The 21331-nt window shown below is 37.9% G+C and overlaps 1 protein-coding gene across 3 annotated transcripts in view; it reads left to right on the top strand.

Moving 5' to 3' along the window:
- Nucleotides 1–21331, top strand: part of prkcbb (protein kinase C, beta b) — a 92768-nt gene that overhangs the window by 49756 nt on the left and 21681 nt on the right. For all 3 annotated transcript variants that reach the window (XM_046866019.1, XM_046866018.1, XM_046866020.1), the window contains exons 6-11: nucleotides 2849–3005; nucleotides 4633–4767; nucleotides 8232–8328; nucleotides 10264–10398; nucleotides 14188–14361; nucleotides 15824–15915. In XM_046866019.1, the coding sequence (XP_046721975.1) occupies nucleotides 2849–3005; nucleotides 4633–4767; nucleotides 8232–8328; nucleotides 10264–10398; nucleotides 14188–14361; nucleotides 15824–15915 (790 nt within the window). The remainder of the gene's footprint in view (nucleotides 1–2848; nucleotides 3006–4632; nucleotides 4768–8231; nucleotides 8329–10263; nucleotides 10399–14187; nucleotides 14362–15823; nucleotides 15916–21331) is intronic.

Here is a 21331-nt window from a genome sequence, read left to right as displayed (position 1 = left end):
TTTTATACAAATTCATACAGAAATGCTATGACGACTGTCGAACATGAATATAGAATATAAAAATAAAATTTATTTTTTTCTAGTGGGATCTATACACTTGAGAGGGGAAAAAAAAAAATGTATATATATATATATATATATATATATATATATATATATATATATATATATATATATATATATATATGACAGATATAGACAGAAGTACAGATTAATTTAATCACAGACACAATCCAAAATCTACTGTAACACCTTCCTAGAGGACTGAAAGTAACTATAACAGCAAATGGGCACTCAATGTGGAATAAGATGTTCAAAAAGCTCGTCTGATGGCAGACATGCTTGTGTATGTCCTGTATGTTTAGTATAAGTAGGTGAACATTTTTCTGAACCCAGACATGTTGAATTTTTTTTTTATTTAAAAGCATCATAATGATGAAATTTCTCTGATACTTGATTTTCCTTAATGCGGTTCATTTGAGCAAAAGTAGACGAGCAAAATGGTGGGACACCTCGAGCGTTTTCATTTTGTGATGAATCTCCTGAAGACCATTAAAAGCTTCACATTGTTTTGTCATTTTGGAGCGAAATCATTTTCAGTCCATTGTCTTTTTGACACGGAGAAAGGTTGACACGTTGAACTAATTTCATCGTTGCTTTTGACACGGGAAGCGACACGCAGTGACAAAGTGACCGAAGTTCAGAGAATGCTGTTGCTAGGCAACTGGGCAAAACGGGCACCTAACAGGGGAAGCTAATCCGCGGCTGAAATTAGCAATGGAGATAGCTATCACATAGTCACAGCATCATTATTAATGTGGACAGTAAAGACGTAGTGACTGTAGAAAAAAAATATCCTTTACCTCATGTTTTTCTCAGTGAATACTGTAATAATGTACATTACAAGGAATTTGCAGGTAAAAAGAAGATAATCAGAAACTCTGGTCTAACAAAAGGGTAAATCTTGTGAATTATGGAAATGTAGGGTGGATTAAACGTTTTTTAAATGACTCTTAAGCGAACCTGATATGAGGAAATGTTCTGTGGTTGATAGTGTTACATAAATACAGTTATGTATCCAATCTACATGCTCCCTTGTGTGTGTGTGTGTGTGTGTGTGTGTGTGTGTGTGTGTTCTTACTAAGCGCACTGGGCGTAACACTCATCAGCTGGAAAATTAAGGTCTGTGCAATCTCACGCACGCACACACATTCTCGAAATGAAGAGAACAGCCTACCTCGCCTCAGGCTGCTCTCTTTTTTTTTTCTCCCAGGATTAATGAGTGTAACGGTCGACTCTCGAGGTCATCCTCAATGGAACTTTAATTTATTTGGAAATATTTATACGATCGATAATAAAATTCCTCCACCATTCCCTTAGCATGTCCTGTGTATCTGTGTGTGAGCAGTACTACCTTAGACTTTATTAGATGGTATGGAGACTTGATGATCTTGTATAATTTTCTATTATTTGTGATTAGTAATATTAATGATAATACAAATAATAATAGTGAATTATAGATGTGATTTTGATGTAAAAAAAAATCAATAACTCTATAGTTAATGACTGTGTGTTGATATTAGCGGTGTACTATTTGCTAACTAGCAGTTTATTTGAAAGGTGAGACCATGCCATCTTGTTCTATTGTCTCCCATTTGGTGGCAAATATACTTAAGGCCCTTTTTATTTTTTTATTTATTTTTTTAGCCAAGTGAAATTTTTTTCCACAACAAATAGTTTAACCATTAATGATATGCCACATCAGTATGAATAATGACATTCCATTAAAATGTTATCGATCCAACGGTGCAGTCATACATCAGTGTAATGGCACACCGAGATAATCCAAAGTATGTTTTTTTTTTCTTATTTTAAGTACGCTCAATTACTTTAAGTGGAAAGAAATAGCTTACACACGTGTATACTGTCTGAACCTGCGCTACTGGCAGAGCTCTCTTGAAGGATTATGATGTTCACAGTTTTCTCTTTTTTCTAATCGTTTGAGGGTAATGTAGTTATCATAGTCCAGTACTTTAACTTTTGATACTTCCAGTTCTTAATGTGTGTTAGGTGTGTTAACACCTTAACACTATGGTATATTTTTGAGAGACACATTGCAACAAACTATGTAAGGTAGTGATATGAAGATTTACTGTGACCAAACAAATATTTAAATGCACAGATGTTTCATTTGATTTTAATTGAAAAATCCCCCATTAGCATAAATAACACCTTTACACACTCTTGGCTTCCAGACAGTTCATTTCACCATACGTTCAACTGAAACATTTTGCCATGAAAAACTTGCCAAAGGTGTTCTTCACTAGTTGGATATTTCTGACCTTGTGATCCACTTCATCCCATAGCAGTTCAATAGGATTTAGGTGCGCTGACTGGGCAGGTCATTCCATGAGAGATAACCTTCCATCTGACTGTTTGCAGTCCAAACGGAATGTTGTTGAAGTACCGTATGGAATGTTAGCCATGTTGGTTCAGTATTCCTTTTACCCGGGATAAGTCTTCAACCTTCCCTGCCTCAAAACAACCAGATATTATTAAGCTTTACTTCCAGGTTTGACTGTGGTGTGTGAGGCAGTCTTCTAACATCTCTCCTGTTCTCTGTCTTACATAAGTTCTTCTGCTAGATCCAAAAATGACTCCTTTTTTCACAGACTTTTTACAGAACTTTCCAGAACCACATTCATGATTCATTAATAATTACTTATTTCTTCCAGCTTATTTGATCATAAACTCACGTTTGGGACAAATTTCTTTTTGTTGGTGATTTATGAGTCTGGTTCTGAAACTGTTTTGTACACGTTTGTTTGTTTGTTTGTTTGTTTTTTAGTCAAGGAAGGAAGAAACTTGGTTCCGATGGATCCGAATGGCCTTTCTGACCCGTACGTGAAGCTGAAACTCATTCCTGATCCGAAAAGCGAGAGCAAACAGAAGACCAAGACTATAAAGTGCTGCCTGAATCCAACATGGAACGAGACCTTCACATTGTGAGAAATTTTTACTTTATAAATAATTGTAAAAAAAAAAAAATTTGATGTTGAAATGGACCATGTAAAAAATATATAAATTATTGCAGAGTAAGTTTGTTTTACAATCTGCTTTTTACACAAAAATGTTAATGGATCATATTTGACTGTAAGACAAATGTCAATGATAAAGTTAATGCTCTTGTGTAAGTGTATTTGCACTTAAAATCAAATTGACTCATTAAATAAAAGACACTCGAAGAAAAGTGTGTAACACATCAGCAGGAATAATATTTAATAATGCTATTTTAAAATATAAAATCTGTATTATTTTTTTTGGTCACTGTTATCCCCATTATTTACCAGCTACATATAACATTTTCTCAATATTACATTTTAATACTGATGCAATATAAATACTGTTTGTGCACTATATGGATAAAAGTATTTGGACACCTGACTCCTATAATATGTGACTTTTCCTTAAACTGTTAGCACAGCATTGGAAGCACACAATAGTATACAATGTCTCTGGATGCAGTAGCATGACATTTTGACTTCACTTAAAGAAGGAGACCCAAACCTGTTCCAGCATGACAATGCCCCTGTGCACAAAGCCACCTGCATGAAGACATGCTTTACATGGATTGGAGTGGAAGATCTTGAATGGCCTGCTGTAGAGCTCTGACCTCAACCCTATTGAATGCCTTTGGGATGAACTGGAACACTGACCTCCTGATTGGCCTCCTCACCTCACCTACATCAGTCCCTGACTTTACAAACGCTACAAAATCTAGTCGAACATCTTTACAGGAGAGTGAAGGTTATTATAAAAGCAAATGGAGACTCAATGTGGACTAGGATGCTAAAAAAATTACATACTAATTTTATGCTCAGGTGTCCACAAACCTTCGGCCATATTGTGTAGTTTTTTCCATGAAGTAATTTAGTGTATCTCTTTTAAGATGGTTACATAAAATAAAATAATTTTACATGATTGAATTTTATATATATATTTAGAATATATGTAATTTCTATATCAAATAATTGTAATAATTTATTTTGGCAAACTAAAAAATACTCTATGTCATAATACTGTATCCTGCTATGTAGAAAACTGTAAAGAATATTTTACTGCTATACAATATATGCTTGCTATATTTATGAAATAACTGACGTGTTTAAGTTTTCATACATAACTGAACATAAAATGATGTTAAAAATCATCCAGTGAGCAGCAGGTTTTGTGGATGCGAGCGGTCAGTTGAGAATGGCCGGCCAAGTTTGAGCTGATGGTCTAAGATATCTCAGGTAACCACTTTTGCAAGGATGGTTAACAAAAAAATTTTCAAAAGAAAAGTAATCTACGGCTACAGCGAGCAAAGGCAAAGCAATACTTTTAGGTTGGCACTTGAAGGTTTTTTTGTTGTTGTTGTTTTACACTGCATTCTAGAGAGTACTGTATATACAATCCCACAATAAATTACAGGTGTTCCTAATAAAGTGATCACTGAATGTATTAGAGGTATTTTCCTTACACAATACCTGAGATAGCTGTTTGTGGTATTATGTGTTTCGGGATGGCAGACTACAGCCCTGAATCTCTCTGTCATTTCTCTCTTTCTCTCTCACACACACTATCTGATAGTAATCTGAAGGAATCCGATAAGGACCGCAGGTTATCAGTGGAGATGTGGGACTGGGATTTGACCAGTAGGAATGACTTCATGGGCTCCCTCTCGTTCGGCATCTCGGAACTCCAGAAACAAAGTGTGGATGGCTGGTGAGACACACACACACACACACACACACACACACACACACACACACACACACACACAGAGTCCCAGAGAAGGAGGTGTGGACTCTCCACCTGTCAGCCATTGGGAAAGTGTGACCTTTGTAGACAGTTCATCTGTTGTAAATGTATTTTTCATAAAAGATCACAGATCAGAATTGAAGCCATTGCTTTGTTATATTGTTGGTAATTTTTCAGAAGGTGTGTGTGTGTGGTGTGTGTCCCACATGAGCACAGAAATAATGATGCAGACACTTAACTACACCTACACAAATTTCCTGCTCGCTCAGCTTCTCTTTATCTGAAGGGCTTCATTTCCTCCTTACCTTTCCTCTTCCACCCTCTTTATCTCTTCTGCTGTGTTGTCTTTCCATCTCTCTCTCTCTCTCTCTCTCTCTCTCTCTCTCTCTCTCTTTCTCTTTCTTTCTCTCACTCCTCTTCAGCCAGAGCTGAAGACTGATTTAATAAAGAGGAAGTAAATGGCAGTGTCTCCTCTAAGGGGTTTCAAGAGTCTGTAAACTGCCCAGTTTTCTCTCTCTCGCTCTCTCTCTCTCTCTCTCTCTCTCTTTCTCTCTCTCTCACTCACACACACACACACACACACACACACACACACACACACGCACACTCCTGTAGTAGTTCTCTTTGTCTTTGTGACCTTTTGTTGCTCTTTTATCAGAAAGGAAACCATTTCTCTGCTTATTATTTTGTGTTAACTCCCTTCAGTGTTTTTCTTTGAGTGTGACTCCTTCTCTGAGAGTCTCTGAGAGTTATAAAGATCGTTTAAAGCCCAGAGACCTTATACATAACACACATCTGTGTGTCTGTGTGTATGTGTTTTATATATAAGGTCTTTGGGCTTAAAGAGGTCTTTAGACATACACAAACGTGTGTGTGTGTCCATGGTGTCCTTTGGGATTAACATGCCAGTAAAATGCGCTAAATTCTCCTCTAAAGTGTGAATGTGTGTGCGCATGGTGCCCTGCAAAGGATCAGCCTCATATTCAGGTCATATTTCTGCCTCATGCCTATAAAAATCATAGACACAGGTTGTCCTATTAAATATTTATTTGCCAGAATTATGATTTGGAGATTTATGATTTGAAGAACTCCAAGTTTGGATAGCTGCTTTGTAATTTGTTATACTCTTATTAGTAGTGACGTGAAAATACTACTAGTAAAGCTTTTTACACTTGCAATGCTGTGCTATGTTATTTGAGGTGGAAATTTGTGTTGAAAGTGTCTAGAAAATGGTCACATGCAGTAATAAGGCAAAATAAACTATGTTTATGGCTTCCTTTCTGGAAAGATTTATGTTTTGTACTACTGGACAGCTATTGCACATAAAATGTATTTGATAATGATTCAAATCAAACTTCAAACTAAATGAAGAAGGCCATCATTTTTACCTAAAGGTTGATAATGTCCGCTAGTTAATTGTTTCATTGGGTTTTTCCCCTTAGCATTACTAAGGTTTAAGCTAGAGGTAGCATGTAGTGCTAGTAAGTATTAAAATATGATGCATTCCTCCTAAATCCCATTCGAATGCAGACATGCACAAAGTGTTGGACACAGCTATAAAGGGAAACCAAGAAATCCAGAGAGAAATGAAGAGAGAGGGATATGGTGAAAAAGAGAGAGGGGGTGACAGAAATAGTGGAACAGACATACTAAGTAAGCATTAGAAATCCCCCTGCACCGTGTGTTGACTGTTATTGACCCTACATGGAGATTAGCTCGTACAAACACCAATTAGCACCATCACACACACAGGCAAACACACAAACAAACACACAAGTGAAGTGATGTTTTCTTATCGTTCATTTCCCAAACCCAAACACAACACGTCCCAGTGACTTGTATCTATTACATAATATCCGAATTGTAACTATTGATTGGCCAGATTTCTTTAAAAGATCAGTCCTGATGGTGAACAATTATGTCATATGTTTTTGACTTGGATCTACAAGATATAAAGCAGGTAAATAAATAAAAAAAAAACATTTCTCCTGATGTAGTGCGTAGTCCTTGAGGTGTGCATTGGGATTGGGACCCAGTAAAACAAAACAATTAGGTGAGCTAGAGATTTTTACTTTCTTGCATGACAAAGACCATGTACAGCATTTTTCATTCATTAATTTTTAGTAACTGGCTGGTTAAAGTTATATATTTAGCATAAAGGACTAATTGTGTCATATTACAAGCAAGTAAAAGAAATAATCATATCTGTGTAGGGTGGATTTAAAAAAAAAATTCTTGCATGCACCAGTTATGAACTGAACGATGTAGCTGAGGTTGAGGAACTGCCCGAGCCAGAATGATAGCCAGTGGTGAACCAAGTACACAAACCATGTACTTGAGTAAAAGTAGAGATACACTAGATAAAATATTACTCCAATTAAAGTAAAAGTGCTCCCTTTTAACTTTCACTTGAGTAAAAGTACAAGTTTATTTGCCTTAAATCGTACTTAAGTATCCAAAGGACTATGATTTATTATGGATATAATAATTCTATTATCATTTTTGTCACAAGAAGTTTTGCTTTATCAACTCAGTTTATGTGAAAAGACTCTTAGCACATCAATCTGTTAATAAAATAATATTAATGAGTTAAACACTGATTGATATTTATTCAAATTATCATGAGCACAAAACCTTCTGTTCAACTATTTTAAAAAAGAAAATCGCACAAATAAGGCCACGAGTGATGTGGCAAGTGATTTTGAAATGTAGTTAAAGTAAAAGTCTCCCAAAACAGAAATACTTCAGTAAAATACAGATACATGACAAAGCTACTTAAGCACAGTGACGAATTACATTTACTTTGTAACTGTCCATCACTGATAATACCACATGATAACAGTGTTGACACTGTGTAAGGACCCTATACACCACAGTGTGACCTGCTATTTACTAATAATGGCCGCTTTGATTCTGAATAAGGGGGACATTATTACAGACTTTTTATTCAAGAATGATAAAAGATGGACTAATAAAATGTTGAAAGCCATTTATTTTTGCCGTTGGATATAGTGGAATATTGCAGTGGTTTGTTCAATAACATCGTTTAGCCCTGTGTGTTTGATAAATGAATAGAACCTATGCTTTATCCAGGCATAGACCTGCATTTAAAGGTTTGCAGTATTAAAGACTATACATCTGGTTATTGGTTCTGCAAATTGTATACCTCTGTGACCTTTGTTCATTGAGGCAGCAGGTAACACAGTTTTGTCTTTTACTGATTTTATGGATTTCATGTAGTCCAGTGGGACCCGAGACCACTTTTAGCCCCAAGCACCACAATAATGGTTAAACTGCTTTAACACACAGACATAGCCAAGTTAGAGTATCAGAGAGACAATCCTTCACTATTGATAATCTATGGTGTTTTCTCTGTTTTTTTCCTTACACTTACACACACACACACACACACACACACACACACACAGGTTTAAGCTGCTGAGTCAGGAGGAGGGTGAGTACTTTAATGTGCCTGTCCCACCTGAGGGAGATGAAGGAAATGAGGAGCTGAGACAAAAACTTGAGGTAAGACATCAGTGCTTGAGTGTTTGTTTGGTGTGTGTGTGTTTGCATGTGTGTTTTATACATATTAGCATACAGTATGCACCAGGACTTGCATATGATCTGGAAAGTCTTGCAAGGAAATAGAGGTTGGGAACTGGAGTGTTTCGAACATTCCATTCAATGGAGTGAATAAAGTTATGATGTGCATTTAGAAGCATGTGTAGTGCTAATTAATGTCAATTGCCTTGTTCTACTGCCACATTTTGCTGTTTAGGGGGTACTCTTTTTAAAAATAAAGATTCTGCTAGTAAAATTTAGTAGAGGCTGTATTCTCCATCGTATCACCCCTTTACAATTTCCCATCACTCTGATAATATGACATTGTAAATTGTCTAGGTGGGCTTCAAGAGTTCACTTAGCCCTGACTTTTAGCCGTGACTGGTTTTCAAAATCATTTTGTTAATGTAAGGCTGAAAAATGAAGGATGACAGCTTTTTTATCTAGAGAGGCCCACTCAGTTCTTCCATTTGCCAAGCCTTGAAGGGTCATTGCCCCGGAGCAGAAGGGCTAGGTATCACACTGTTACACAAAAATGAATTGGCACCCTTCCTGTTAGGTCACAAAATGTATGGTATTATTGTTCATGTCATAACAAATGAGTAGAGCAAGTTTGACTGAGATAGCCATTGTGCATGGACTGGGGCTCATTATTCTCAAGTGTTTCAGAAGGTCCAGAAGGCTTTTTCATTAAATAGCCCATCTACAGTTCCACGCCACTGTCTTTTCTCTGCTGGCTGCTTTTTTTTGCGGCAAGGTTTCCTAGTGGCACAGAAGAGTTGTGAAGGGACTTGTACAGCTTGGCTACCCTCTGCCTTCTGAGGCTCAGAATTAAGCAAGTGGATGAACTTGGCTGGCTGTCAGCTGTTGAGGCCAGAGCCAGCGCCACTTTACACACTAGAGGAAACTCATCTACAGAATCATTGACTGAGAAAAAGAGGTGCCAGAGTGTAATCTCATTCATGGAATTGGGTTATTGGTGTCACTCCGATGTTGCCCTGGATCACTGTTTTGAGTCCGCCACAATCGCTTAGATGGCTAAGAGATCACAGAAAGGATATGAAGGGTATGTGAGGGTATGTCTACACCCTGATGGAACTCTCGAATGTACATAGAAACATCTTAAATGACTTTCTCCCAGACATGATTGTAACCAACACAAGTGGAGGGTGAATGCACAGAGAGAACTGGTGAACAAGCAGTGATGTTTTTCCTCACATACACACACACACACACACACAGAGATCCATCTGTCATTCTGAAATGTTCATGCTGAGATTGTTGAAAACAACTAAACGCCTAAATGCTCACTTAAAGCGAGTGTGAGATCACACATTTGTGTATGTGTCTGTGGGCAAGTTTTTCTGTTTGTGGAACCAAATGTCCCCAAGAATAGGATTGTGATAGGATTGGGACACTTGTTTATCCCACAAAAGAGCTTTTAAACCTTAAAAAGGTTTAGTGGAGTTAAAGGTTAGATTTGAGTGAGACATGGAATTAATAAGTTGAATTAATCCTTTATTTCAGTAGGAAGTAATCAAAACGCTAGTGTAAGCATTCTGTTTGTTTTCACACAGTCATAGCAAAATATAAATATGGTATCTGACTTTCTACAGATTATAACTTATTTTACCACATATTCGTGTGTGTGTTGCATTTTGCCAATCTTGTATTGCATTATGGGTAAATATTATTTGTTTCTCACACACACCACAGAATGTACACTAAAACATAACCACTAGCAATTGTTGCAATTTTAGCAAATTCTGCTAGAACGTCTTCTATTCTACATCTAGCATCTGAGATGAAGCCTTAATTCCAAAATAAATGACAAAATAGATTGAACTGATTCTGCAGGAAGTAATTTTTTGTGTCTCTGTCTTTCTGTTTGCTTTACAGAGAGCTAAAATAGCTTCTGTTGCTAAAAAGACAGACTCGTCTGTATCCAAGTTGGACAATAATGGAAATAAAGACCGGATGAAGCTTTCTGACTTCAACTTCCTCATGGTGCTTGGAAAAGGGAGCTTTGGCAAGGTCATTACTCCCATCTCTTGACCTTTAACTGCCCGTTTGTCTGTCACTCTGTCTGATCCTGTGCCTCCCCTTCACTATCTGTCTGGTCCTTTAATTTTTTTCTTTTATTCTTTCTTTCTACCCGCCCCTACACCAATTGGTCACCTCGCCCTTTTTTTCCATCTCAGAATCTCTCTCTTGTCTTTCTGTCTTTGCCTTCTTTCTAGCTGTCTCTCTTTCCCTCATTCTCTTCTTTTTCTTTCTCTTTCTGCCTTTTCCCTCTCTCCTTAAGTCTCTACCTGCGTCATCTTCTCTACCTCTTTTTAGTTCTACACTCTTATTGTTTCTTTCTTTTTGTCAGCCTTCTGTTGCTGTACATCCATATCTATAAGCATTTGGAAGTCTGCCATTATATGTCCTAATGTTACTAATGGTTTAGCAAATGTAGTGTTGAACAAAGATGAATAAAAGCAACAGATTTTATATATATTTATTATATATATATATATATATATATATATATATATATATACATATATATTTATATATGTATGTATATAGATAAAGGGAAATGGTATGTGTGGGGTGTGGGGTCCTCCATTTCAAACCTGGCAGTTGCCATGGGAACAAGCATATTGAGTGCTGCTGGGAGGCAGAGGATTGCGTGCGCGTGTGTGTGTGTGTGTGTGTGTGTGTGTGTGTGTGTGTGTGTGTGTGTGTGTATGTGTGTGTGTCTAACAGATGTTTTTCCAAATTTCTCAATTACAGAGAAAATGTTTCTGAATCGCCTCACTGCTGCCATTCTGTCTTTCTCTATTCCACCCTGTTTTTCTCTACTTCATTATGCTCTTCTCTCGTCCATCCTGTCTGTCTCTTTTCTCTTTCTCTCCATTATATCATGTATTAAATTTCTGTCTCTCTCTCTCCCATCTATACTGACTGGCTCTGTCTATTCCTGCTTGTCTTCCTTTCTTCGTCACGCAAATACAAACAAGATGAAAATGTCAGAAATGATCAATTGGAACAGAGTGCACTCAACATATCAGCTGAAACCATATTCATGCACTCAGCACATTTGTTTTTCTTAAAATATATTTACCTCAATTAAAGGTTTGGTTGATGAACCTGAAAGATAGACTATATGGGCAAAAGTATTGGAACAACTGACTTGAGTAGCCTGCTATAAAGCTCTGGCCTTAAAACCTTTTGGATGAATGTGAACGCTGATTGCACCCCAGGTCTCCTCAACTCACCTACATCAGTACCTGACTTCACTAACACCCTTGTAACTGAATGAACACACATCTCCAAAAGCACACTCCAACATGTAGTGGAACATCATCCCAGAGAAATGGAGTTTATTATAACAGCAAATGGGGACTACATTTGGAATTGGATGTTCAAAAAAAGCACATACTAATCTTATGGTTTTGTTCATATAGTGTATTTTTCATAGTCAACAGTTAAGTGTTTTCTGAGTGTACTGTCCAAAGGATATTTAACTTTTTCTGTCAACTCCCACCAGGTGTCTCTCTTGCTATCTTGCTATCTGTAGGGCAAACCGAGCGAGTTAGTAAATCAATCATATAAGCTGGATGCATTACTTTCAAGATATATATATAAAAAAAAAAATATTTATCTTTCCAAATGTCCCAAAACTGTGTGACAACTCTGGTTCACATTGTACCTTGTGGGCTATTTTAGTAGCTATTTTAGTCACCTTTAATTAAATGTTGCTCACAGCCTAAATTTAGGTTTTAACCTGCTCTAATTGACTGCATTGGTGGGGAATATGCCAGGGTCTGATTAAAACTGATTGAACAGCTTCCATTCTGTTTGCTCTGTTTAAGAGATTAATGAATAAAAAAACAATTGTTTTATGAACATAAACCTGAGATTTTGCCGAAAGTCATTTGACTTCCTCACAGATTGTTTTTTAACCTCATGTTGTTGTAGAAGCCTTTTTGGAGACAGAGTTATCTCTATTATCGATGTGTTCACGAAATCTCTAGCGTCCAGAATTTCTACATCTGGCTGGGATGTTGGTGGCAGCGGCTCCACTAGTAAAACGAATGTGGCCCCTTAGATTGGGGCTGAATGCTTAGGATCTTTTGGTACATATGACATAAGCATGTATGAAGTAGTGGGAAGAGGATTATAACTGCACACCCTGTGGTGTTTTACCGCAATCATTATCGGTATTTATTTATTTTTTTACATCTTTTTACCACAGAATGACGCGCACATTCTGAACACCCTTCGAATAACCTTTAGAAGTGGTGCAAGCTTTAGAGCTCTTGCAGTGCCAAGTTCACTGCTTTATCCAAACATTTGGATTTACATTTATGGCATTTAGCAGACGCCCTTATCCAGAGCGACTTACAACTGAGCACTTAAGCGATAAGGGTCTTGCTCAAGGGCCCAGTAGTGGCAGCTCGGTGGTGCTGGGATTTGGTGATGCTTGTGACCTTCCACTCCAGAGTCCAATTCCTTAACCACTTAGCTACCACCTCCACATTTGGTTGCTGTGTGGACAGTTCCATAAACAGATGTCAGATAAAGTTCCTGATCTTGCTTGTGCAATAGGAATAACTAAATGCCAGAAAGAGAAAAAAGTATTATGTTTTATAGTATAATATTTTGATTCTTGCATGTGATGTTTAATTCATGGGCATGAACTATGAGGTGGTTATGGTCATGACATTTTTAGTGGCCACTTAGACTTTCTGCATGGGGCTTGGATGTTGGTGGCAGCAGTTTTGTGAAACTGGGAATGCTGAACTTGTTTTAGAAAGGGTTGAATGTTTATCATATTTTGGTCCATATAACAAACGCATGCGTGATTTAGTGGTAAGTGGAGCATTAATCAGTTATGTGCCAGGGAAATTTGCACAGTGAAGTAGTTCTTTTCGAAGTGGTAACTCAGTGGTTAAGGCCCTGGGTAACTGTTTAGACAGTCGGGGGTTCAAGCTTCGGTATTGCCAAGCTGCCACCCTGGGCACTGTATCGTGGCTGACCCTGCGCTTTGAGCCCAGCTTCCTAACATCACTGAATTATATGAAGAAAGAATTTCACTGTACTGTAATGCCCAAGAGGACAAGAATAAAGCACCTTTGTGCTAACTTGCTATGCTACTAGCTACCAATATCAAAGCTAAAGTTGATCTACTTGCCAAAACACAACATATTGTCCAGTATGCTTCATGGATAAGGTCTAAAATCATTGGAAAACCATTGGAAAATGTTTATAAATCAACAGCTTAATTTTGGTTCACTGCTGCCACTGAAACACTTGACAGACTATGCAAACAGAGTTGCTGATAGCGGATTCTGGCCATGATTCCACATGTAATAATTTGTTCACAATTTGGTCTATGGTCCCATCTGCCACCTGACTGTCCCCTAGCACAAAACAGATACTGACCAGGGAGGGGGACACATCACTTCCACAAAGACATTTGAAGACATTATCAATGATACTGACAGGAAATTCATGCTTTCGACCTGTTTGTTTACCCACTGTCTGATCTGTTTCTATTTCTTTCTGTCTTGTATTCACATCATTATTGGAGAGGTGAAAATGTACCTGTTTAATATTTTGTTTTCTCTCTTTATATGCAAATGTATGCATGTCACCAAATCATGAACACTAATTAGCCCATTAGCTAGAATACTATAGGTTATTTGTTGTATGGTGTAAAAAGATCGGGTGCTGTCTTTTATAGCAAATGATTTTCTTATGCAACGGTTATAGCAAGTGTTTTTTTGTGACATGTACCATGCTCCCATTTTTTTGCTCTCTCTGTTCCAGGTTATGCTTGCTGATATGAAGGGAACAGATGAGTTATTTGCTATAAAGATTCTGAAGAAAGACGTGGTGATTCAGGATGATGATGTGGAGTGTACCATGGTGGAGAAGAGGGTGCTGGCACTTTCTGGAAAACCTCCTTTTCTCACCCAATTACATTCCTGCTTCCAGACCATGGTATATTATACACACACACACACACACACACACACACACTTACTTACTTAAAATTATTTTAGATCTTATTGAGATTGTGTGGATTAGGAGATGAGTATACAAGAACACATACAGACCTACATAATTAAATGCATACATGTCACAGCATGTTTTTCACCTAACATAGAACGCCAACACAAACACACACAAACACACACTCTGTAAATAAGAAAGTGAGGCCAGCATGTCAGACAAATCTTTGGGTGCAGTAGAGCAGCAGTGAGTCTGACAGCATGCTGAGCAGACAAACTCACACACACACATTGAAACACACAAAGACAGGGAGAAAAAGAGAGTGAGAGAGTGAAAGTGAAACGAACATTATATTATTTTCAGTTGCTGTTTTATCCTAGTCAGATATCCAAAGCTAGGAATACAGTGCACATGGCAGGGCTCTTAATAGGACCCAGTCAATCGCACTGTATCTCTCTCACACACACTCACACAAACACACACACACACACACACACACACACACACACACAAACACACACACTTGCATACATGTTGATTTTATTTATTGTAAACAATCTACCAACCTACATTTTTATGTTATCTAGCTACATGTGTAACATCACAAAGCCATCTTCTGAACCTCATTAGCTGGCCACTCTCACGGCAGAGAAAGAGGCTCAACTGCTCCCTCAGACTGTTGCATGCATTACTCCATTCTAAAATCAACAATTTGTGGACATCAACTAGCCTCATTCCAGCACTGTTGTTGTCCTTGCATTTCTGACTTGATCATTAAGATTTGTTATGCATAACACACAAGTGCAGTGGAAGGTAAAGATCTCATCGATCTCAACACTGATCTCAATCAAGGATTGCAAACCTAAGCATTTTACTCAGGGCTCAAGGCCTCTATCTAGGACTTTTCCTTTCATTTCTGATGGATGTGGCTCTTCACTTTCTCTCTCTCTCTCTCTCTCTCTCTCTCTCTCTCTCACTCTCTCAAGAATTGCAACCCTTTCCTTCAAAAGTTTGAAGCCCACCCCATCTTTTACAAGGAGCATAGTCACTATCTCACCGATTGACATCTCTCCTCTTCTCCATCTCTATGAAGTATTGCAGACTCTCTAAAGGATCACAACCTCCCTCTCTCTTGTTCAAAGACCACAGCCTGTGTTTATAAAGGATTACAGCTACTATCTCCTTCTCTCAAGAATGCGTCACACTTCCCGAATCGCATTTACTTCCAGTTTTTTTGTGCCAGCCAGAGGTGAATGTGTTCCCTTGCTGAGCTTCAGCTGCTTTCCAGCGTTTCTTTCTCCTAGCCCTGTCCAAGAGAGCTTTTCTGTGCCTCAGGCTTGCTGGCAAAAAAATTAAATCACTTTCATAACCCTGGATTACCTTGTAAATTTCTTCTGAAAGTATTAAAAAAGTTACTTTTTTGATTCTATTGCGTTTCTATTGTTTATAGGATCGGCTGTACTTTGTAATGGAATACATTAACGGAGGAGATCTGATGTACCAAATCCAGCAGGTCGGAAAGTTCAAAGAGCCACATGCAGTGTGAGTACTTGCACAACACTGTCACTTTTAGCTTCATCATCCCACATTTCTTGTTCTTCTTAATATTATCATTATTAGTAGTAGTATTTTTGGTTCTAAATATTATATTAATTTTTCTTAGAAATATCTACCAGTAAGCTACTTCTTACCCTTTCCATAGGCAGAGCATTAACAACATGCACTAATATGCAGAGTCGTGCATAACAAACACATATTTGTGTACATCATTTAGCTTTCATGGCTGAGATCCTGGATTTATCCAGGAACTGGTTTAAAAAAAAAAAGGGGTTATGACATGGATCTGTAACTATGTTAAAACTTGTTTTGAGTTATCTGAGTATTTACTGTCTGTTAAAGGAGGTTTTTTTGTGTTTGTGCTTAGTGGTTGTCCAGCAGGCCATTTTAAGGTTCATTGATGTTCCCAAGCACATTTATTAGTCTCAGTGGTCTGCTATTATATCAATACCACACTTATTTCTCACTTTTACCTGGTTTGTAACTCTCATGGAGTTTCCTACCGATGTTCCTTATTTCAGCAAGAATCAAATTCAAAACTGCTTTCTTTCATGTGTCAATGGGTTTTCTAACAATATTTCCTACTTTACAAATTTACATTTATCGTCAAACTTGGATTTCGTAGTGAAATTTAGAGGATGACCCGAAATATTTTCTGATTACTTTAGGATTTAGGTATGAAAAAGATAGAATCGGAAAGAAAAGTTTTGATGAAACTTCAGACCTGGTTGTTGCACAGGGTGAATACTGATATTTTATTATTAACACCTCACTATTCCTGTTTAACCCATCTCTGAATGCAGCCATCTTCGGAATTCTTACATTCTCGAAGTCTCTTTTCCTATGTATGTTCCATTTTCCTCTTCCTTATTCTCTCGATGACTGTTGTTCACTTGCCTCTGTTGCAGAGCACGCTCTTTCATGCTCCTCCTCATCGTAGTCTTTCGGACATTTTCCCTGTTTCTCTCTATCTGGCTTTTGAAGTTGGGCAGAGACAGATCTGAGCAAAGGACAAAAAGAGGGGGAGAGAATAGATATATTCAGACCCCTACAGTGCTGCTCTTACTAGCACTGCCGAACGACCTTCAGTTAATGAGGACACACACACGGACACACACGCACACACAGATCTCTCTCGGTAGGTTTCTATCTAAACATGTGAAGAGAATTTCTAAGGAGATGAGTAACAAACTACGGCACGTACTAATATACTAGACTATTATTTAGTACATCATATTTTGGATTAGGGTGTGACGGGTGTGCAGAGAATCCCTCATGTTTTTTTTTGTTTTTTTTAAATCATTCATTTATAAATAAATAAAGCGTTAACTTTGTGAATTCAAACTGTTGTATAAAAAAGATCAACACATTTAGCCACGCAAAGGCCCCAACACAGACGCTTTGCGAAATTACAGAGAAAAAAAAGATGTGAAAGTTCTCAAATAAAATACATTTCTGGCATCTGTCGCAAACCAAACAAAGTCAATTTGTCATTCAATTCATCACATTATAACTTTAAGTCCGAGATAATAAATTTTGTCTTACAATGATCTTGAATAGCTAAAAAACACAACGTGTAAGCATTAAAGCTTGTTTGTGTTAGTGTATTCCCATTCTTCAGGCATCTCTTCCCTGTCAAGTGGAGGCTACCAACCAGGGAGGGTGAAGTGGTATAATCCATCACTACATATGTATATTCCCTGAATAAATATTGTCATGACTTTTGGACTTTTCTTCCCAACTTACATCACCAAATCTTTTTTTTGTTTTGTTGTTTGTTTGTTTCTCCATTCATTCTACTTAGTCCTCCCTAATAATTGCATCAGAAGTTAAATAAATCATTTTGTTTGCTGAATTTGGACTGATACTGATTTCATGCAGATTTTAACAAAAACAATGGTCAGACGATCAACAAACCAGATATCAAGAGCTTAACACTGGTCATTATGGGAAATAGCAACCAAATTGACAATACAAACAAGTATTTAATGATTAAAGTATTTGCAGTACAGTTGTGGGTATACATGTTAATAGAAACAGGTGTGGGCAATTAGTAACTAGGTGACTTGGAGCGATGTGGTGTAGTGCGTCCATGATGGCCATGTTTCAAAGCTGTGGTGCTTGCTGGGAAATGAAGTCAGAGGTATGCTAATACTTTTTTGACTGATTGACTTTACAAATCAAAATAAAATGAAGTGACAAAAGCAAGCAAATAGTGACAATACTATACTTTTTTTTATACTTTACTCATAATCACACACAATGGTATTTATGGAAGTTCTCACTCTCCAGTGTTTTGTATTGTTTTGAGATTTATAATCACATCCTTGATATCACCCAAATGAGTATGGGTTCCCCTTTTGAGTCTGGTTCCTCTTAAGGTTTCTTCCTCATTCATCTAAGGGAGTTTGTCCTGGCCACAGTCATGCCAGCAAACGCTATAGAAATTAACATGGACTTAAACAATACAATTTTACATTTTAAAACTAAACAACCAATTCCTCAGTATGTGGTTTGAGACGAAGCCAAAAAAAAGTGTGTTGCTCGAATGAATGACTGGTTGTAGCTTCTAAACACTTCTTGCTGTAAGACACTTTGCACAGGTTGACCCACTGTTGGACACTGTTGATCTTTAACATTCTCTGTTTCTCTTCTTTAGTCAGTAATCGCTCTTTTTGCCTCCCGTTTTCTCTCTCTCTCTCTCTCTCTCTCTCTCTCTCTCTCTCTCTCTCTCTTTCTCTTTCTCACTGTTGCCTGCTGCTTGATTGAGTGTGAATGAGGACAAGTGTAGGTAAAGAAAAGTCCATTTTCTCTCTCACATACCTCTAGTCCAAGCCATTTATCCTTCACTCTCCTTGTTTATTTTCGATTTGAACCATAAATTACTTCCGGAACGGAAAAACACAGCGAGTGGAATGAAAACGAGAGTGGAAAGGTGAGAGAGAAAGAGAGAAAATGAAGGCTATGTCGATACGCAAGGTTACTGCACTGACCTTTAATCTTCTTTCAACTGTCTTCCTCTCTTCCTTGCTTTCTCTCATTTTTCTTTTCTTTCACTCCGCGGAGTTGATTCTACACATTGTATTCCTTGTTTGCTAAAAAAAAAGCTTTGTTCTTTTCTTTCTCTTAGAGATTTATGTAGATAAAGAGTGGAAATACATGAAGAAGAAAGTTTAGACAAAAAGGTTGTCAGTTAGAGTTCATTAGTATTTAAATTAATACCCAAAGTGACTAGTGAAAATGGCTTAAAAGAATGTCGGGATTATTTCCTAAAAGACACCGGTCTATGTTTCCCATAATCCATTGCACCATGTCACACGATTCCTGCACCTGAATCCACAATCCTAATTAGTTAGCACATACCGCCTCATTTTGCACTGCACTCTTGGTCTTTCCTTTGTCTTTCCCTAGTTTTTCCCAGTAGTCATTGTCTACACACTCGTTAACGTTTCTTTGTGGTTTGTGTTCTTTGTTTTTGTTATTTATAATTTGCACTTTAAATCACAGAGATATATGACCAAAAGTATTGGGACACCTGACTTTTACACCCATATGTCCGTTCTTCTCCAAACTGCAAAAGGTTGGAGACACATAATTGTACAGGACGTCATTGAATGTGGTAGTATTAAATGTTCTCTATGAATATCTATGAAGATATTATTTAGATGGGTTGGATTGGAAGATATTAAGCGCTGACACTCACTGACTGGGCTGCAGGCCTCCTCACCTACATCAGTACCTGACTTTACTAAATCGCTTGTGGCTTAATGATTCTCCACAATCACTCTCCAAAATCTAGTGGAACATCATCCCAGAAGATTGGAGGCTAGTAAATAAGGGATAAATATAGTATACTTAGTACATAAATTATAACATACTAGACTTTATGGAATTTATTACCCAGTTGATTTGAGATATAGCCACAGAAAGTGTTTATTAATTATACAGTATATATTATATTCTTTGGTGTCATGTACAGGGGGAACCTAAAATACTTGGAATTTCAAGGTACTATTTGCTTACAGTCTGGTGGGTCTCCTAAGAAATGTCATACCTTGTGGAGATAGATCGCATTTTTATCGATTAGCTACCAGTCTGTAGAATCTAGAACCTAAGGTTGTGTTAGGAAGGGCATCCAGCGTCGAACATGTGCTAAATCAAATATGCGGATCACAAATCAGACTCTCATACCAGGTCGTTCGAGGCTCGGGTTACCAACGACCGCCACAGGTATTGTTAGCCAACAGGGTACCGGTGGAAATTGGGCTACTGTTGACCGCAGGAGGAGAAGTAGAGGAGGAAGACGTCTACAGAGACGGCTGGTGGTGAAGAGGTACTGGATAATTGGGCAACTATTGCAGAAGTGATAAGGGAGACTGCTAGGAAGGTACTTGGTGTGACATCTGTAAGTAGAAAAGAAGTTAAAGAGATGTGGTGGTGGAATGAGGAAGAAAGGAGAAAGAGGTTGGCAAAACAGAATTGAAGTGAACAGAAGTGAATTGAAGAACAGAGTGATGTGAAAAGTAGGCAGGAGTACAAGGAGATGCGGCAGCAGGTAAAAAGCCAAGAAAAAGGCATATCAGGAGCTGTATCAGAAGTTGGACACTAAGAAAGGAGAAAAGGATTTATACCGATTGGCCAGGCAGAGGGACCGAAATGGGAAGGATGTGCCGCAAGTTAGAGCAATAAAGGAGGGAAATGGAAATGTGTTGACTTGTGAGGAGAGTGTGTTGAGAAGATTTTGGGAGTATTTTGAGCAGCTGATGAATGAGGAAAATGAGAGAGAGAGAAGGTTAGATGATGTGGTGATGGTGAAGCAGGAAGTGGATAGAATTAGTAAGGAGAAAGTGAGAGCAGCAATAAAGAGGATGAAGAGTGGAAAGTCAGTTGGACCAGATGACATACCGGTAGAAGCATGGAGATGTTTAGGAGAGATGGCAGTGGAGTTTTTTAACAAGATTGTTTAACAAGATTTTGAAAGATAAGAGGATGCCTGAGGAATGGAAAAGGAGTGTGCTGGTACCGATCTTTAAGAATATGGGAGATGTGCAGACCTGCAGTAACTACAGGGGAATTAAGTTGATCAGTCACACCATGACGTTATGGGAAAGAGTAGTGGAAGCCAGGCAGAGAGAAGAGGTGACCATCTGTGAGTAGCAGTATAATTTCATGCTGAGGCAGAGCACCACAGATGCATTATTTGCTATAAAAATTTTGATGGAGAAGTATAGAGATGGTCAGAAGGAGTTGCATTGTGTGTTTGTGGATTTGTGGATTTAGAGAAAGCGTATGACAGGGTGCCGAGAGAGGAGTTGTGGTATTGTATGAGGAAGTCAGGTGTGTCAAAGAAGGATGTGAGGGTGGTGCCGGGCATGTATGAGGACAGTGTGACAGCAGTGAA

This window comes from Silurus meridionalis, chromosome 14 (genome assembly GCF_014805685.1).
Source record: "Silurus meridionalis isolate SWU-2019-XX chromosome 14, ASM1480568v1, whole genome shotgun sequence".
NCBI lineage: Eukaryota > Metazoa > Chordata > Actinopteri > Siluriformes > Siluridae > Silurus > Silurus meridionalis.
This window is presented reverse-complemented; position numbering and strand designations above follow the sequence as displayed.